The following is a 20,132-nucleotide window of genomic DNA, read 5'->3' on the forward strand; positions in this document are numbered from 1 at the left end:
TTGAGTGCCCAAATAGTAACAGCATGAATTTGCTTTAGAGTGGTACAGCATTCCCATGCTTAAAGGAACTATAAACTAACAAACAAAAAAGGAAGAGTAAAAGAAGTATTGATAAATACCTCTTCTGGGAGATCTCCATGCTTTACATCAGTTGTTGCAAGGAGCAGAACTGGAGCAAATGTTGGAATGTTCTGCAGTAGTGTTGTAAAAACAGCTTTCACTGTGGGTCCAACAGTGTCCCACCACAAAGGGATCTGTGGCACATAAATGATGCTTGGTGCTGTTCTCTGAGCTTCTCGCATCAACTGGCAAAATGAAAGCTCAGGTAAGAAAACTACATCCTGTAGAACAGGATACTAAATAACCACACATCAAACTCTCTTATGAAATAGGAGTACATGAAGCTAAAACATCAGGACAAATCAATAAATTAACTACTCCTTAACAACAAGGTAAAATTTTCAGTTTTATTCAAACACAGACATGGCTACACAGACAGAAACAGACTTGAATCTCTGCTCAATTTCAAAACTTCTTATGTGTAAGAGAACTCCTGAAGAGCCTCAGCACTCAGCCAATCTGGTGGTGCACCCAAAAAAACACAACAGCCCTTCAGCAAGATGTATTAGCCTGGAGAAATTGCCACACAAGTGCAACTACACCCATTTCAGTTCAGAGCACATACACAGACTCAAAGACCTATGTGAGAAGCCTGCTTACAATGCATAATTTCAAGCACATTTTATAAGAGGTGACCATTCTTTTGTCTGCCTGAAGAGCTAAATCACAACTTCTTACTACCAGAGGATCCATCAGAGCAGATGATATGCTTTGGAAGAGCACAAGCCACTGCTTACAGATGGCACCTCAATCACAGGAGACAAAATGCATCTACTGCCAGAGGGAAGTGACAAATTTCTCCATGTGCCCTCTCAGATTAACAATATTTAGAGAGTTCCTGTCAAAAGGTGGGGAAGCACACATGGTATATCCAGGCAGTCACTACACAGGGTAGTTACTCATCCACAGATGCAACCATCACAGAACAAAAGGAAAATTGCTCCTCCTGTGTGACAAAAGAGCCATGGAATGTGTCTGTCCTGACTCCTACAGCTCTCCAACACTGCTACTAAATACTGTGAATTGTGAATTCTGTGAAGGTAAAAATCTTTTAATACAGAAATGCCAAACAACACCATGTATTCCCTGCCTAAAACTAAAGAAGAAGGAAACCAGCACTAATCTGGTTATATTTAATTTTCCTAGTGAAGGAAAGCACACCAGTCTAACAATCTTAGTGTTATATGAATTTTAATTTCTTTACTGCATGTACTACAAACAAGCTGTATATGTACAAGAAGAAACCCTTTTTCCCCAAACCTTGACTGTCCTATGAATGTAATAACAAACAGGGCTTCAGAAAGTGCATGATGCCATCAGGCTGATGCAGCGCCATCTACTGAGAGCACAGAGGCTTAAGAAGCAATGAAAATTTCCTGGATGCAACACAGACCAGCAGGATTTTTTGGCCACAGAGAGTGCTTTATTAGCAGCATCTCCCATCTTCCAGAGCTGCTAGCAACAACCTCACTGCTTCCTTTCAAAAGGAAAACATGACTATGTATACCATCCTTATACAATATCATTCCATCTAGAAAAAAAAGTGGATTTTCAGACAGAAGTAAACATAAAAGCCTATCCCAACCAGGCCTCCTCCAATAAAAATGAATTTTGCTTATTTCACAAATTTACATACAGTTTATATTCAGTTTATGAGTCATACCAGATTAATGAGAAAAAAAGATACCTGTGCACATGTTTCTTCTGGGGATGTGATGCTAACAAACAAAGCAGGCAGGTCTAGTGTATAAACAGGGAACTTCTCCAGGGCATGGATTACTGCAGGTGCCAGATGAAAAGCCTGCCCACACCCTGGATCTTCAACTAATAGGAACCGTGGCCTGAAAGATGTTGGCTGGCAACGAGGATTTCTACAACAGTAAGAAGAAAACAAGTTTAAAAACAAGTGATTAATAGGCACACAGATGTTGAAGTTTTTCCTATATGCTTTTTTTTTTTTGGTAAATATACTCCTTGTTCCATGAAATAATAAGCCAGACTGATCAGGAAGACTACCAAAGCCTATTTTCTCAAGAACTGGTACCATTTCCACTAAGAAATCCTGCCAGGCCCCAGTATGTCTGCCATTCCTTTAGCTGGCTTAAGTAAGAGCTCTTAAATCCTTCAGGGAAGCTGTCCAGCCAAATGCTCACACAAAACTGGTCTGTGACCTGATAGGGGCAGAACAACAACTCTTTCTTTTCTAAGCACAAACCAATCTGGGTCTCTTCACTCCATGTACACCACTATTTTCAATGGGTCTTGACTTTAGGTAACTGAGATCTCTACACCTGCCAAGTTTAGCTAAAATTTGGCTGTAGTGACTGGAGATGGTGGTAAGGAAGAAGCATACCAACATTTCTAGGAAAAAAATTAATGTGGGCACTGAAACACGTTATCTGTATCTGAAGAAGCACACAATTGGATTGGTTAAATTACTTCTATGGTTTCCTCTCTGAATTGTCTATTAATTTCCTAATCATCTTGTTTTATGAGCATGAAACACTTGTGAAGAGGTTTGTGGGTTTTTCTACCTCAAGACTGTTGTACCTTTACTTGCTAAAGTCAAAGATCTTAGAAGAAAAACTGACCCAACAGTGACAACAATAATCTACTGCTTCAGCTGTTGATTTACACAACTTCCACAATGAAACATCAAAAAATTAACAAACTCTGTAGGTTAAAGGTACAAAATGCAGACATTATTTTTCTCACAGTTTTAACAAGTTATTTCTCAATTTGATTTCTCATTTAACAATCTTGGAAGGCAGAAGGGAAGAAGATGGCTTCACAAATCCTTAGGGTTCTTTTAAGCTAAAAGGGCAGACAGCACATTTTTTGGGTGTTGAACCTTTGGATTAAATCAACATGTTCTGATAATCTGTGGATCACTGACTTAGGCAAAGAGGGCAGGGCCAGTCAGTTTGATGGGCCAGGGCAGTTTATTTAGTTAGAACATTTGGATCCAGGTGGATTTCACACTTACTTCTTGCAAATATTGACCAACCCCCCCACACCCATCACTCCTTCATCTAGCACCCCTCACAAGAAAACAGTTTACAGACCCAGCCATCTTAAAAATATAAACATAAAGGGGACAAACAAAACCTGTTTAAAGTGAGGAATTCTGCCTTTTCACGATCAGGTACTTTGTGAGCTGGATTCTCTTCAAAGATTGATGGTGACTCCTCTTCACTGTCAATCACATCATTTCCTAAAATAGGATTTAAAGGTGAGAGCTTTGTTGACTTTCCTGAATAGTTCAAATCTCACTCTTGCATTAATACACCTTTGAAATCAGTGCAGGAAATCATTCTCTTCTATTTTGTTTGAGGATATACACTGAATGGTATTTTCTGAAGGGTTCATTCTATCATAGATGTAAGGAGATTGCACAGCTTCTACAAAGCTGTCCTATGTGCCACAATTTGCATCAGGTTTCCCTGTTGACAAAAACTTGGGAGTTTTTTTTTTTTCCCTTGGAATAAATTTGATTAGGAGCAGTGTCTGTACTTCCTAGACACCTGAAAAACCCAATGAGGCCACTGCTTTTTGAAACAGGTTTTCCCACCAGGTGTGAGGAAATTAAGTGAATGTAATGACCACAGCCTTCCATTTGTCCAGAACTAGTCAGAGTATAAAGACCCACACAACTTCTAAGTGAGGCTTCTCAAAGATCACAAAAGGGGAGATAATGGGAGGTGGACAGAGAGGGGGAGCAATTATCCATCTCCCAGCCCCAGTGCTTTCATTGTGTTGGTGGGTCTCTGCCTCTGTTTCATCAGCACACACAATCCCAACTCTACCAGGAGTGATACTGGGAGAACATTCTCCAGAGATCAACACAGTAACTAACTATTCACAGACCTCCATTAATCAAGAGAGAGTGTATCAATATTGATTTGTTCTCACCAACTGACTAAACCTGATTAAGGGTGATGCAGTAAGGAGCATGAGCTCACCTATGCTATGGAAGCCAAGCCCTAAAATACAACTAAAACACTGTGTATTGCAGGTCACTCACAGCTGCCATCCAGCACTCTGCACATCCAGGCTATAAAACTGAACTGTCATTATGGCTGAGGGGTTTATGTGTGTTATTGCATGTATCAGGAGCTTTTGCTTTGGCAGAATTTTAAACAGGTGGATGTTGTTGTACCTTGCTGTTGGTCCTTCTTCAGTGCAAGCTCTGCATGGGGAAATACTCTCTGTAAGGCTTGTAAAATTCTTTCCAATGTGTTTTCTAACAGTGGTTTTAAAATAGGTGATAGTGCTCGCCCAGGTGAAGCCACAGCCCTCTGTGAAGCTGGAACAGTCTTCTGCATGGCCATGACAAAATCCTTTGCTGTTATTTTAATGGAAGCAATGTCCAACTGCAGCTTCTCACTCCTTTCATAGATCTGAGGATAGCGGCGCCGCAGAGCGCAGAGAGCAGCTTCAGCACACAAGGCTTTGATATCAGCACCACAGTACCCTGATGAGCAAAACAAGAATCAGATGTTGTCAGCATCAGGAAACACCTAAGTCAAGGCCAAGAATTCTAAAGTGCAACAATGAAAGACTTTGCATGCAGCCAAAAATTAACAGGGTAAGAGGTAATTTAAATTACTGCACTGCAGAGAAGTTCTGATATGTGACTCACAGCCTGACAGCTTGCACTAAGGAAGCAGCCCCATGTCAAAACTTCACTCCTGGGAAAGAGGGCCTAAACCCATTCAGTGTTTTAAGGAAAAAGAAAACGGAAAGCAGCATCTGCCTTGGTTTGCTCCCAAGACATGCCAGAAGCATCATTGCCTCACTCTATAGAGAGGCACCAGAGCTCAAGTACTGCCTGGAACAAGTTCTGGGTCCCCATGACCCAGCCACGCAGCAACCTACAGTGTTTTCAAACTCACCAACACATTTCTCAGCCAGCTCTTCAAGAAACTTGTCCAATGGCTTCAGGGTCCAGTCTCGTGTGTGAATTTTGAAAATCTCTTTTCTCGCCTGAAAACAAAACATTGCATTTCAGTTTGCCCTAAATTGTCTCAAAACAACCACAACACAAAACCCCCAAAACTCTCACACTAGTAAAAATACCTTTCTTATCTGCTAAACTCTGAAGTATTTTAAGGGTCAGTTAACATGCTGTTTTTTCAAGCAGGAAATTTCCTAGTTCTAAATTTGTTATATTAAAATTTTGCTGGGGGGCTGTAGTGAAGTAAAAGGCAATTTACATCTTCCATAAAAAAGTGAGTTTTCACAAGTGTGAGATCCAGAAGAAAAGACTGTAGTAAAAACCACCAAACTTAACTTTAAACAGATTCTTACAGAAAATTCTCTCAAATTCAGCAAAATTTCATGGTTGTAGTCTCATTAGTTCATCAAATTTGCTTTTCTGACAGGTCATGCAAGGAAAACAGTCTTAGCACTTCATTCCAAGTTGCTACTGTTACTATCAAGTAGAACAATAATTATGACTGAAATTACTGTCACTCATCCAGAAAATGTAAAATGTTGCCTATCCCTGATCCCTAATCTCTGATCTTAGCAGGATTTTCGTTGAATTATTTTGTGGCACACGGACTAACTATGGCAGATTTCTAAAATTCTTCCACAGTGGGGAAGTGTGTATTAGATCTGTTTCATAGCACCTCCTCTCCTGTTCCTTAAAGCAGATAAAAACTGGAGAAAAATGTGTTAAATGCACTGTTTAGTGCACTTTTACCAGCATTCAATTCAGCACTTTCTGGAAAGTGCTAAGAAAAAGAACAGTGACAGCCAGAAAGAAAACAAAAAAACTGCATCCCAGTTGTGCTTGCTACACCCACCCACAATATTTTTTTCATTGCCTATTGTCATTGAACTAGAAGCTTCCCTAGCCCTGCACCTGTGCAGTGACTTCACATTTTTGTCCAAGTTCCTATTACTGAGTACCAGTAAGAACAGCAGTTGCTAACATACTTAATTGGTTCCAGCACCAGCCTGGATCAAAGCTTTTGTTACTAAAAAGAATTCTTGTCTGCACACAATTTCTTTCAATTTCACAACACTACAGCAGTTCTTCTTAACTAATTCATAAAGTCACTTTTAAACATTTCTGTGAGTAGCAGCACCCCATCTTCTTCACTGGTTGCAGAGAAACCAAAACTAATAATTAGAGGACTAATTACCCATTACAATCATCTTAATGATATACTCAGTGCCAGGTCTGCCCTCCACAGCACAGCACAGTCTCTCCAGTGAGCCCTCTTTTGTCCAAGCAGTACAATACTGAGGAGACTTTCACTGCTCCACAATCCTGCTGTGCTGCAGGGGTTTGTTACAAAGATGGACTCTGCCACATTAAGCACTGAGTTTGAGTTGAAGTTCTGACCTCTTTGTTTGGCAAGCTGAAGAGAAACTCTCGATCAAAGCGTCCCGGTCTTCGTAAAGCAGGATCTATAGAATCCAGCCTGTTGGTGGCTCCAATTACCACAACCTCTCCTCTGCTGTCCAAGCCATCCATAAGTGCCAGAAGTGTTGATACAACAGAGCTAAGAGAAGAATACAGTTTTTACTCAGCAGTTAATTTTCTTCAGTTCCACATCATCACCAATGCTCACTCAAAGGGCAAGCTATTTTAATAAAATGCTGACTAGAAAAAAACAAATCATTTTAAGACATAACAAAATAGATAAGGTAACACAGACCTCGTGGTGGTATCAAGTTCAGTGAATTGTTTTTAATTAATATTTAAAGATTATCTGAAATTAAGTAGTACTGAATTACTAGTTTTCAGGATAAATGAATGTGTCACATCAAGTTAAACAGATTTTGGTCTTCTTTTCACAGAGATCAAGCAGTTTCCATGTTGATAGAAAACATGCCCTACCTATGAACTTGGTCTTGTTTACTGGAGCGTACAGGAGCAAGACCATCAATCTCATCAAAGAAAATAATTGAAGGTCGCATCTGGTAGGCCTACAGTGAAAACACAGGAATATTGACATCAGGAAAACAGCACTGTTTGGAGGAGAAATGCACAAACAACACTGGGGTTGCAAAGTCACTGGAAGTAGATTTTTCAGACCAGCATCAGGGATTTCTACTCATTGATCTAAGGTAGTCAAGTGTTGTGAGTAACAGAAGGCAGGAACATAGGTCAACCCACTGAGTTGGGTGACAGGAAACAAATCACACCACTGGTTTTTACAGCTATTTAGCAACTACCAAGAACAGAGCCTGGACTTAATTGTATTACAGGCTCTGGAAGCAACCTTTGTTACCAATTTCAAAATAACCATGCTTTCAGCTCGCATTTGTTTCCCTCTGATCAGAAGTCACCACTTCCTGAAAACTTTTTTGCAGCTGTTTGGATTTTTCTTTCCTGAGGCAAGGAGTTGGTGGTGTGCGTTTCTTTGCAAGGTTCTCTTGACTGCTTTACTAATTTTTCCTAATTGATCTCAAGACTTCCAGCCTCTAAAAATGTTACTGAAAAATGAAACACTGACAATCCCACTTCAATGGAAGGAGTTGAGAAAAAAAATTGTTCTTGACCACAGAAAGTGAGTTACAACTCAGACAGAACATAATGCACGTTTCAACTGTACCTGATCAAATAACAAACGAAGCTGTCGTTCTGACTCCCCAACCCATTTACTCAGGCAGTCAGCACCTTTTCTCATAAAAAAGGCTACTCTCCTGTCACCTTGGCTACATTCATTAGCAAGTGCACGAGCAACCAATGTCTTTCCAGTCCCTGGTGGGCCATAGAACAGACAGCCTCTGCAATTAAAAAAAAAAAATTCACATAAGAGAAATATATAGAAAAGTACCTGTGATCACCCTCATCCCTGAAGCACACAAGTGTTCTCTCTTAAACAAAGCTCTCTTCATTGTTTGTTATACTTTAAAAGTTACTGAAAACAAAGAACCTATTTCAATATAACATGACTGAGTGTTGATAGCCTAGAATATATAAATCTAACAATTAAATCGCTAATAATTTCATTTCATAACACAGAACCCATTCAGCTGTGTAAAAAGTGGACAGATGCATTTTTAGCCCAAGCACAGCCAGCACTCCAAGGTTCTGGTTAGAAGTCCACACAATTGTAAAGGTGATACTGGAACTCTTGAAAAAAAGAGTTGGTGGGACAGACAACTGGACTTCCCCTAAACAAAACTGCAGTTGACTACCACTTACAGGCTGATCAAGTCCACTTACAAGTAGAACTCAAAACCTCTCCACCATCCCCTTTTTGTAGGCAAGACACTTTTAAGGCAGTCTCACCACACTGAACATCTTGGAACCTATGTGTATGCTGGATTCTATCTTTTTTTAAAAAGTTACTTTTTCCTACTGCTAAAAGAACCCAAAATCATCAACACTTAAAATTCTGAAGCATGGAAACATAACAATACCTCAGTTGAATATTTTCCTGAAAATAGGTGAATTAGAATTGACAGTTTTAAATGGCAACCCTTACCTTGGAGGTTGAATTTTGAACCTCTCAAAGACTTCTGGATAAAGCAATGGAAAAACAACCATCTCTTTTAAAGCAGAAATGTGGTCAGCAAGACCACCAACACCATCAAATCGTACCTAAAGATGGAGACAACAGAACACATTTTAGATGTTAAAGCTGCAACCTCCATAAAGTTCCATCAGAAATTAGATGTCAGCACAAAGGAAACAATTCATGCCAATTTTTAAACTGCTTGAAACAAAACTGTAAGCCAAGGCAGTTATAGACAGCACATTACTGTGCTGTTTATAAGGTTTCATAATTACTGAAGATGTCTCAGTGAGACAATGAAGTAAAAACACTTACTGAACAATCTATTTGCACTGGATCAACATCAGCCAGACTCGCTCCGATTTTCATGCGGTCTTTGTGAACTCCCTTTAAGTCACTTTTCCGAAAGTTGACAGGAAGAGACCTGATTTGAATTAAGGAGAAAAAGAAAGGTGCTTTCTAACTTACAATGTTGATTTTTGATTTTCTAATAATAGTAAGTGAATGCAGGAGATCTTATAAATGAGTGTAAACTTCCTGAATTATTAAATATTAGTTACAGTTGTTTTATGTTTAATGTCTGTGAGTAAAGAAAGGAAAATGGTCACTCCAGATATTAAACTGAGTTAATTATTTTAACAGCTCTCAGCACTTATAAATATACATGCCAGTCAACAGATCCTCTGTAGGAATACAAGCTTAAAGCAAGGTATTCCTTGTTTGCAGACCTTGGGCTGACAGTGATTAATGTGAGGAAGAAAACTGCCCCTCCAGCCCCCAGTCACACTGACACTTCTCAAATAATTTTAACTCCTATATTCAAGAAGTTACCGCCCAAGCCAATACTTATTTCAGTTGGTTTTAACATTATAAAGGCTGCCTATCACTGCCAGTCCTTCCCAAGGCCCTGGAACCTGTGTGCCAACAGACTACTCTGAAAGAAATCTGAGACATCAGGCTGAAAACATATCTGTTAGACTGTTACTAAAATAGTTTTTCTAGAGCATTTGTTAAGAAACCAAATCCCCGTCATTTCCTCTATTTATAACATCCCCTGTTATAGTGGCTTTCTCTCTGAATCAGCTGCTGTAAAGCACAGGAGCAGCAGAATTTTACACTAAGAAATTTCATCAGTGTTGCTACCCCCCCCATCCCATCTAGAAATCAAATTGCTCATTAAAATCCATTCTAAAAATCCAGTTGTAGAGTCCAGTTACAGTTGTATCAACAGATAGGATTGCCAGAATTTAGAAACTGAACAAGATGAAGATGGTAACACTACACAGTTAGGAAGATGTAAAGTCCCCCCAAGTAGTCTCCTTCCTCCCCAGATCTCCAATTGCATTAACCTTCTTAAATTTCTGTTCTTCCTCTGCCTCTCGAAATCCTCTTCATCATCAGATGAGGAAGAGGAATCACTGCTGGGGACTGTGTGTCTCTGTCTGCAAACATTCAAACAAACAATTAAAAAATTAAAATAAACAGTAATTTCAAAATTGAAGTGAACACTGTCTCAGTTTACCTTGATATCTAGTAAATTTCCAGATTATTGTACTCCATATGAATCTGATTTCAAACTACATTATGTGATTTCCCTAGTGACAGCAAAATTTCATTTTTAATAGGAAGGTAAAATGTTGAACCAGTGTGCAAAGAAATTTCTTAACCAACTTACTCTTTTTGTTCACATGCTCTCACCCACAAATCAAGTGTCACTTAGCATTATGTATCTACTCTGTGAAACACCAACCTCTTAATTTCAAAATCTGGTTTCAGAACTCCCTCCTTCCATAACTGCCTAATTTCAAGGATGCTAAATAAAGCATTCCTATCTAGCAAGGAATGGCATTCAACACTTGCAGGATGCTAAACCTATTTGTCATTACTATTGAAATTTGTAATTTAGAATTTCACTTATTTTTCTTGCTTTAAGAATAGTTTCATACAGGAACTGATTCCAAAGAGAAACCAGAATCAGTACCTAAGTGATTAAAAAAAAAAATCATTAAAACGTCCATCCTCTCTCTAAATTGGTTTTAGTTTTAAGAAAATAATTTGCATCCTTCAAGATAAAACAGTCTGAGATTTTCAGAGGGAGATTTTGGCTTCAATTCCAAAACAAATTAATTGAGTTATACAATCTCAGCCATAACTCTCATCACCACCACAAAAACTGCATTTTCTAATAAAATCTAATGGTCAATGAAGCAGATGGGCTTTCCTCTAATATTTGCTTTCTGTATTCCCTCAGACTACCACAGCAATAACCATACTGTTAACATCTAATTACCAAGAGTCCAAAAACCCTTGAAAGCAGTATTCAGTCATGGGACTGACAGCACTACTGAGAAAGAATTATCACTAACCAAACTCATACCTGTTAGTTCCCTTGCATGAATCTCTCTGTCTGACAGGTGAAGACCTGTCTGAAAAATACATCTTACGTTGTCTTGGTTCTGTTCAAAGTAAAAAAATTGGAACAAGGTTACAAATAAGTTTAAGAGAAAGCAGGATACTAAAAGAGGCAGGGAAATGGGATGTATATCACCCATCTCTAAGTTCTAGGGAAGTTTCAAGGGTAGGGAGGAAGAGGTTGTTTTTTATTATCAGTGCACAATAAAAGCAAAAACACACACACCCGAGTTTTAAGAACTGAAAACCACAAGAGTAAGTTCATCAAGTCTGTTTACTTACTGCTCTTTCAAGGATAAACAGGTAGTATTTTTATTGAAAAATAACTATAAGGATGCCAAAAAGCAAAGAAATAGAATGTGCAGAGGATATATGCATTTAACAAAACTGCAGGTAAGATATCTGAATGGAAGTTGGGTGTGTGTACGTACTTTCATTCTTAAAAAAACCCCATAACACTCTCACTTGCATGCAAGAAATCAGTGTTTAAGAGAAGCTGTGCCTGTAACCTACTCTGCAATGGAGCCTGATAGCGCTCGACAGTTTTCCTCTGCCGAAAGGAGTAACGCTTCCGATTGTCCTCACCATCGTCTTCTTTGGCTTCGCTTTCCTCTGAGGAGCCCCCTGCACACCAACACGACATTGCACTGCTTCAGATTGTATTCAATTCAAAATGCACCATATCCACAACCTTCCCTGCTGTAAGAGCTTTGGACAAACAACTTCTCTTTTCCTCTGAAAACCTGTTTTCTCACTATAGTACAGCCCTAGAGTCTGTGACTGTGGCTTGTAATGTCAGTAGCAGCACAAATTCTTTTCAAGAGACAAAAAATACCCAGTAGTTCATCCCATCTCAATTAAGACAAAGCTTTTGGCTAGAGCATAGTCAAGAAAACTTAAAACAGACTTATCCAACAATGCTACCTTGATTATCAGCTATTTCTTCATCAGTCCTTTCCATATCAAGGCTTTCCTTAAAAAAAACAAAAAAAAAAGTCATGTAAGACAATTCACAAATAAGCAGAAAACCTGTGGGCATATTTGGTGCCTATACAGTATCATTATCAAGGCATTCCATATACACAGAAGATTTAATTATTGTACAGCAAGAGAGAACAGGAACATCATTCTGGAACCCATTATTAAGAAGATTAATAATAAGGGTTTCCACTCTACAATAGGAATGCAGATCCAAACAAAAAAATCTATGAAAGCAGGCTATAACAACGTTTAGAAAACAAAGTCACCGCCATTCAAAAGGACAGTGGACTAAATTTAATAAAGCAAAACTAAAAGAGAAGAAATGTGATTGCTGTCTATCATTTAACCACGAGTTCCTCTTGGGGAAGGGAAATCATCTCCCTGTGTTAAATATCCTACTTATACAAAACCAGCAAAATAAATTAATATCTACTTCTTCTGTGTCGTGGAACTCCTCCAGGTCTCCCATCCTTCGCCGTCTACGCATCTTCTCCATGTCATCCATTTTTTGCAAGACTGCTTCTGCAGTACTAAAATACAAAGTTGACATATGAAAGCAAAAATAGGCAAGTACAGAAAAAGCCCATTCAGAACAGCACACATAACCATCATATTTTAATACAGTGTGCACAATGCAAGGCACTGAAAGCCAAATTTTTCAATGCTACTTAAAAATTAGGTCAAATGTTTACTTTTTATAGAGAGAATTAAGAACAAATGTATGAGTATATGCAAACATACATTGTTTTCAGGTTTATTTTCCCCCTCTTGATGAACACAGTAAAAAACTCCAACTATTTTAGTAGTTGGAAAAAAGAATTCTGAATATCACAGTAAAGTAACAAAGAAATTATGGCAGTTTTTCATAGCACTTAGGTTGCTCTGCATGATAGCATTGAGTCACTTGGTTCACAGCCTTCTTCAGACAACAGATTGCTTCTCTACACTGCTATTTAAATTTCACATTGATTTTCAATGACTACTTATGCTAGACACAACATCTTACCGCTGTTACACTTTGCAAACCTTTCAGAAAACAAATTTGAGTTTGGGCTTCACAAAGGGAATTAAGCCACTGACAGGCAGAAACACTTGGATTGCCTCACTTTGCCAGTATCCAGCTTTCCTTAGTATCTTAAGTTAAATCTACTAAAAGTCACAATGTAAACTGATTGTTTTGGTTCACAACATACAACCTGCCCAGCCCATACATATCAGACCAGGTGGCTCAAAGCCCCAACCTGACCTTGAACACTTCCAGGGAGGGGGCATTCACAGCTACTCCAGGCAACCTATTAAAGTGCCTCAGCACCCCCACAGTAAATAATTTCTTCCTAACATCTGATCACTCAGATACAGCACATATATAGCAGCTCATAGGAAGTCTCAGCCTGACCAGTGAATGCAAATAGCTCTTGCTGCCAGGAAAAACAATACCTTTTCCTGCTGTCACAAGGAGAGAGTCCCTAGCCAATATTTTGCCATAGTACAAAGGGTTACTAATAAGGCTCAAGGTAGCTTTGCAAGATGATGAGAAAGCCCTTACTTTGTTATAAGCTTGTCAAACAGAACAGATTCATTGGTAGTGGCGTAACGGCTTTGCCGGAGCCGGCAGCTGCGGCGAACCTCCAGATCCCCGCTCTCCTCATGGACTGGCTCTGCAGCCTTGGCATCAGCTCTGGTCTTCAGTGTTCTGGACACTGAAATGCAATAATACACAAAACTTTCTGTGGTGGAAAATGTCAGTCCCTTTAGTTCACTCTTGCTCTAGGAAAATGTATAACCTCCCACCTTTTATTTTAAAAATGTAAATACTGAATTGAAAGTTATTTTTGTGATCACAGCATTCAACTTAAAATTACATATTTAAAAGTCTGATTTGTAGAGCAGCTTTTTAGTAGACTGGAAAGCCAAGCTGATGAAAACAAACACCCAGCTTTTGTTCCACGTAGGAGGCAAATTTATCCCAGTTAGCTCTCTCTGGGAAAGTGAAAACAACAAATGCCTACCTCCAAGGTGTTTTCCCTCTATTCATGTAAAATTGTATCTAATAGTTTCTTTCTAAAAATTGCCTGTGTGAGAGGTCTGTTCTAAAGATGCCTGGTTTTGGTACACTAAGCATGCATCATTTTCATTTTCTGCACCATGACAAAAACCCAAGAACACAAGAAATGCCTCAAGATAAACTCCCAAATATAAAGAACTCAAAACCACACAAACTAAAGCAAGAACTTTGCTTGCTTTGAAAGAGATCTGCCCAGTATTTACCAGACAGCATCCTCTGCTATGATTTCATTGTAACTGTTAAAAGGACAGTGAGAGAGTAACAGATGTATCACCATGTCATTTTAAACACAGGTTGGTTTGAGCTCATCATCACCAACTATAAAACTAACTTTGAGCTCAGTAAATAATAATTTACATTGCCCAAGAGGAACTTGGGTTACTACACACAAAGTGCATTTTGGGTCCCTTCCCATGGTCAGCCTATAGCTGGCACAATGCTGCCTGGAGCTAAAGGATTTTCCCAGCTGCCACAAAGTGGCCTCACAGCACCAAACCTGCTTGTGAACTCAACATGGCAAGGTGGTTCAAAGGTGAAATGCTCAACTTCAGGGACACCTTCCCCATGTCAGTGAGCATCTCATCACTGAATTACTTTATAACTGACTTGTGTACAGTACTGCAACATCCCCTCCTACCTGAAAGACTGATTTACAGTTAACTGATGTACAGTTAACCAGCTCTGCAGATCCCAGAAAATCACTGACACAAAGAAACATGAGCTAAGGAACAGACTCTTTAAGGCCTAAAAATTCAGGAATTCACACTGCATTCTTCCCTCCTATATGCACCTACCTCTTTTCATAAAACTCACTGGAAATTCCTTTCTTTGTTCTATCTAGTCTCACAATTTCAGGTGATTTTGGCTGATGAGTTCAGAAGTTTTTGGGGCCAAGTTAAATGGATAAAGTGACAAATGCAATCCTTCTCAGAAATCTGGCTAAAAAGGAATCCTAAGGGATTATCACTACTTACCTTCTTTATAGTCTTCCTTTTTTGGGCCTGATTTTGACTTTGGCAACTGTCTACATTAAGAAAGAGAAGGAAGGAGAACAGAATTGTATTAGAAGTATTGAATCACATTGCATTGCACATTTCCCTCTCAGCACTGGGGAACTTCAATCTGGTGCTCCATGTCATGCAAAGAAAAGCCTGTAGACTCCAGGGAAGATCTGGATCCCGAGTCTGCTGTGTACCATATGCACACAGCTCTCTAAGGACAGATTATTTCCCAGCATGCTCATCTTGATGTCTCAACAGGGCAGGTAATACCTCAGTAACCAAAGTGAAGGAGAGATCTCAAAGGACCTCAGAGGAGATACATGCCTTTTCTTTCACTAAGAAGAGTGTTTCTAGTTCTAAGACACTGGCACATTAACACAGCCACATTCCCTTGTGGGTTTTTAGCTGTGCCTTTATCATGATGTGACTCACTGAGCATGCTTTCACTTTTGCTTTTCATTCTATGACTTCAACAGAGACTGAACACCAGAAATACAATACCTTGAGAAGTGTCGATTGACATTTTCACTTAGGATTTCCATGCTTTTGTCAAAGCTTGACTCTGAGCAGCGCTGCATGTTTTTTCTCATCGATCTTAAACAGTGTCCATTGAAACATTCAATGTTGCCAGAGGAAAATTTCTAGGAAAAGAAGAATGTATTTATCTGAACCATCTATTGCTTCACTTGATCAAGTTTATTCTGTTACGCTCCTTGCAACCAATGGCAGGGAAGCCTTGAACCACTTCTGCACCAAGAAGCAGCTCTGATGAAAAAACCACACCGGACTTCAAAGAAAAAACCTGAAATCTTTCCTTTCAGAATTGGTTCAGTGACCCAAATAATCAAAATCTCACCTATAATGAGCAATTGTTCCACTCCTTTGGGAAGAGCCAAAAATTACACTACTTTGGGGGTTTGGGGCAAAAAACAACAACCACCAAACAAACAAGCAAAACAATAAAGAGGAAAGCCCCTCTGCTTGCTTTGGATCAGCTGATGGACTGTGTCACTCCTAGTCCCTGAAGGGACACCTTTAGGTGAGGTCTGTGCCTCCCAACTATCTTGCAACAGACCTGGGAATATTTACTTAGATCTACTGCTAATAGATCTCTGTCACTATTCCTTCAGTAACAGCACATATTAACACTCTGTAGCTGCTGCATTTGCCACCAGCAATTCAGAATTTGCTTTCCTGTCACTTCAATTACCTGCACTGTTTGTGAATCTGAATCCTTTAAGTTCCTACAGAACTCAGCCAGGCAGACAATGTCCAATGGGCTATAAACAGAACTCAGACCCAGCTGCACCCAGCTCTTCTGATCTCTGAGGAGCAGCTGGAAGCTAAGGGGGTTCCTTTTCTGCTAGATTTCTAGATCTTTAATGCAACAGAAAATTTCCTAGTATTGGGATTAAAATCTTTTTGGAAGAGTTTTCCTCCTGCCTCTGTTCCATTTATAATGACATTCAGAGGGATATAAAAAGACTTCCCTTCCAGAGGGTAGCATTTATCCAGGGAAAACCAAAGGGAACTCAGCATACAGTTCTTCATGGATGTTCACGTTGTTCACATTGGTGTTTCTGCAAGGAGAATGCTACTGACCTTTACAGTGTGAGGAAAGCTGCAATGACCACGGGAAGCACTTGTTCCATTCACAACCCAAGGTCTCGCTGTGAGTATGCCAAACTAAATCTCAAACTAAGAAGGGCAGAAACCAGACTGGATTACTCTGCTTCTCACACTGATGTTACAAGAGGTAACTCCACTGATTGATGGAGATGAAGGAAGAAGGACCACAAGGATGTCAAGAGGTCATGCAGGGAGAAAATTACAAGGGCTGCAGCCCAAACAGAATTTAATGTGACTACTGCCATAAAAGATGACGCAAAATATTTTTACAAATATATCAGCAAGAAAAGGAAGACTAAAAAAGAATCTCAATCCTTCACTTGATGCACAGGCAAATATATGACAATGGATGAGGAAAAGGCAGAAGTATCCTGCCTCAGTGTTTAACAGTGAGAGCAACAGTCCTCATGGTACCCAGACAGGGACAGAGAGCAGAATGAAGCCCCCATAACCCAGGAGGAAACAGCCAGTGACCTGCTACACCACCTGGACACCCACACTAACACAGGCCCCATGGGATCCCACCCGAGGTACAGAGGGAGCTGGCAGAGGAGCTTGCCAATTCACTTCCATAGAACCACCAAGGCTGGAAAAGACCTCCAAGATCAAGTCCAACCTTGGAATGATCATCACTTTGTGAAGAAAACCACAGCACTAAGTGCCACATCCAGTTATTTCTTGAACACTTCCAGGGTGGTGACTCCACACTTCCCTGCACAGCCTGCTCCAAGACTTTACCACCCTTTTTGTGAAAAATTTCTTCCTGATGTCCAACCGGAACCTTCCCTGGTGCAGTCAGAGGCTGTCCTCTTGGCCTGTCACAGGTTACCTGAGACAAGAGGATGACCACCTACAACCTCCTTTCAGGTAGTTGTTGAAGGTGATAAGGTCTTCCCTGAGTCTCCTGTTCTCCAGGTTAAACACCCCCAGCTCTCTCATCTGCTCCTCACATTGCTTACTTCCTAGACCTTTCCCAGCTCTGCTGTCTTTCTCAGGACACATCCTAACACCTCAATGTCTTTCTTGTCACAAGAGGCCAGAACCACACACAGGATTCAAGGTGTGGCCTCACCATTGCTGAGCACAGCAATCGCTGCCCTGGTCCTGCTGGCCCCATTGTTTCTGATACAGGTCAGAATGCCCAGACAAAAAGGGAACTCTGGAGCACACTGCCCTCAAATACAGGCCACAAGAACAAACTTGTTCAGCTTTGGGAATTATAACCCTGTAACTAGGGTTATAGACCTGGAGATACACAGCTTCCAAAGGGATAGCAGCCACTTTATATCTCACTGGGACACTCACTCATGAAACTTACTGGGACTGGAAACCTGGAATAAACCCAGCAGATATCTGTTTACCTTAGATCTCCTGTTGTATGGTTCTTACTGTCTATGGATGAAATGAGCTGTATAACTTAAGATAAACCATATGCTGATATCAGAAAAAAAAAGCAAGAGCTGCCACCACGTCCTTGCACATCAACAAGACAGGAAAGAGGCATCAGGACTTGAACATGAAGCTAGCATCAGTTCTCATGATCTCTGTCAGATGGAGCACTTCTACATTATCTCTACACATAAAACCCCCAGCAGAGCCCAGCATCCTACAAATGAGGTGATGACTTCATGCTCAAAGCACAGGAAAGGTCTACAAAAAGGGGAAAAAAACCCAAAAAACAAACAAACCCAAACCAAAGAACAACCTTGCAACCAGTTTCATAACAATGATTCTGCTTTGGTTTCAGGAATGACTTTACATTTAGCTTCCTCATTCCTGTTTTCCACACGGAGAACACATGCCAGGAGGATTATTTGCCTAATGCTTCACAGCCTTCCCTCCTGAGCAAAGGCTGAACGAGCCCCCAACAACCATTTCTAGTGGAGACTGCAAAAACAAAGCAGTGATCTTTAACAAGATTCCATGACTCTTTGTAATGGGGGTAAAAAACCCCACCACTGCAAGGACTTTTCCCTTTTCAGTTCAGTAGTCTTGAATATAATGGCACAAAATATAAACATATAAAATTAATTCATACAGCTGAGACTCCCAAAAGACTTCTGTGGAAGGAAACAGAGTCTTTGAGAAGCATTACTCCAGGGCAGGGCTCCCCTGAAGAGCAGACCACTTCTGAGTGGGATCTGATCTGCCTTTATTTGTCACAGAAACGGAGGACAGCCTGCAGAGTAGAGCCTGACTTGGAAATAGCAGAGGAAAGTTTTAGTTTTTTGAAAGCCATGTTAAAAACAATGGAAAGTGAAATGATTCACTTATTACAGCTGCAATGCTGAGATGTAGAGAGCACAGGCCACTTGACAGCTATCCTTTACCATCGTGCAAGTTGTCTCTCTTCTATTAGGGCAGATCAAGATTATAGAAAGCTCAAGTTACATTTTCACTGCTTTAGGTTATGTACTTTAATTAAGTACAAATGAACCCCGATTTCTACACATTTTCTTTTTTAGAGCATGCAAAGTACTATCTGGACACACTTGACTAAGGAGTATTTAGCAGGCCCTTCGGGCCAACCAGAGCGCCCTCAGAGCTCCCATGTATTTGGTGTCGCGCCGGTTTTGATGCATTTCTGTCATCGAAACAGAGAGCACCCCATAAGCATTACTGCAGCTAAAGCAAAGAGCTTTCGAAGATCTTCTCAAGGTAACTTTTTCAGATAAGGAACTGAACCAAAATAAACGAGGATGGGGAATGACATACAACACAGCAAACCGTGAGGCTATGCAGGTTTGTATTCCCTAAGGCCGGCTCTCCGCACTGTGCCACAGCCCCGGAGCAGGGCTTGTGCCGAGCCCCCTTTACCGGGGGCGGCCGGGAACGGAGGGCGGGCCGGCTGCTTCTTCACACACCCCCAACCGCAGCTACTGCCCCAAACCCTCGGTTCTCCCCTCATTTTCCTCCACGGAGCACACTCGGCAGCGCTTTCTGCGCTCCTCCCAGCAGCTCCCGGCCAGCCCCGGCTCCCCCCGCCGCCTCTCCGGGCCCGCAGCCCAGCGCTGCCCGCCAGGCCGTGCTCACCCCGCCCCCACCCGCCACTCACGGCCTCCTCGGCTCTCCTGGCGCCCCTGGACACCGCGGCCCTGGCGGACCCGGAGCGCGTCCATACGCGGTGGCTTCGGAGAGCGGGGGCCTCCAGGGAGATGAACTCGGAGCTGGAGTCCAGGAGGTCGAAGGGGGGCCGCCGGCAGCGGCTGTCGCGGGCAGCCATGCGGGGCGGGCGGGCAGCGCTGCTCCGCAGGACCACCATGGCGAGGGGGACGCGGCCTGGCGCCCGCCGCCCGCGCGCGCCGCCCGGATCCCTCCGCCGCGCTCCCTCCCTCGCGCTCCGCTCGCCCCTGCGGCCGCTACTCCCGGCCGCGCGCGCTGCGGAAGGGCACGCGGCGCACTGCGGCCCCGCGCGCCGCAGCCGTTTGGCGCCCAAAACTCGGA

General features: G+C 41.3%; 1 protein-coding gene across 3 annotated transcripts in view; it reads right to left on the reverse strand.

Moving 5' to 3' along the window:
- ATAD2 (ATPase family AAA domain containing 2) overlaps window positions 1-20,132 on the reverse strand; it is a 30,448-nt gene that overhangs the window by 10,124 nt on the left and 192 nt on the right. The window contains exons 1-19 of one of the 3 annotated variants that reach the window (XM_059470097.1): window positions 19,744-20,021; window positions 15,561-15,700; window positions 15,033-15,082; window positions 13,540-13,693; window positions 12,427-12,523; window positions 11,937-11,985; window positions 11,526-11,636; window positions 10,978-11,056; window positions 9,950-10,042; window positions 8,916-9,024; window positions 8,571-8,686; window positions 7,692-7,866; window positions 6,974-7,062; window positions 6,476-6,635; window positions 5,016-5,106; window positions 4,280-4,594; window positions 3,229-3,334; window positions 1,808-1,991; window positions 120-305 (exon numbers count right to left, since the gene is read on the reverse strand). In XM_059470097.1, coding sequence (XP_059326080.1) covers window positions 120-305; window positions 1,808-1,991; window positions 3,229-3,334; window positions 4,280-4,594; window positions 5,016-5,106; window positions 6,476-6,635; window positions 6,974-7,062; window positions 7,692-7,866; window positions 8,571-8,686; window positions 8,916-9,024; window positions 9,950-10,042; window positions 10,978-11,056; window positions 11,526-11,636; window positions 11,937-11,985; window positions 12,427-12,523; window positions 13,540-13,693; window positions 15,033-15,082; window positions 15,561-15,700; window positions 19,744-19,950 — 2,511 coding nt within the window. In that variant the 5' untranslated portion in view covers window positions 19,951-20,021. Of the gene's footprint in view, window positions 1-119; window positions 306-1,807; window positions 1,992-3,228; window positions 3,335-4,279; window positions 4,595-5,015; window positions 5,107-6,475; window positions 6,636-6,973; window positions 7,063-7,691; window positions 7,867-8,570; window positions 8,687-8,915; window positions 9,025-9,949; window positions 10,043-10,977; window positions 11,057-11,525; window positions 11,637-11,936; window positions 11,986-12,426; window positions 12,524-13,539; window positions 13,694-15,032; window positions 15,083-15,560; window positions 15,701-19,743; window positions 20,022-20,132 lie in introns of those variants that run through there. The other 2 variants (XM_059470089.1, XM_059470104.1) reach the window with 2 other exon arrangements.

This window comes from Ammospiza nelsoni, chromosome 1 (genome assembly GCF_027579445.1).
Source record: "Ammospiza nelsoni isolate bAmmNel1 chromosome 1, bAmmNel1.pri, whole genome shotgun sequence".
Classification (NCBI taxonomy): Eukaryota; Metazoa; Chordata; class Aves; order Passeriformes; family Passerellidae; genus Ammospiza; species Ammospiza nelsoni.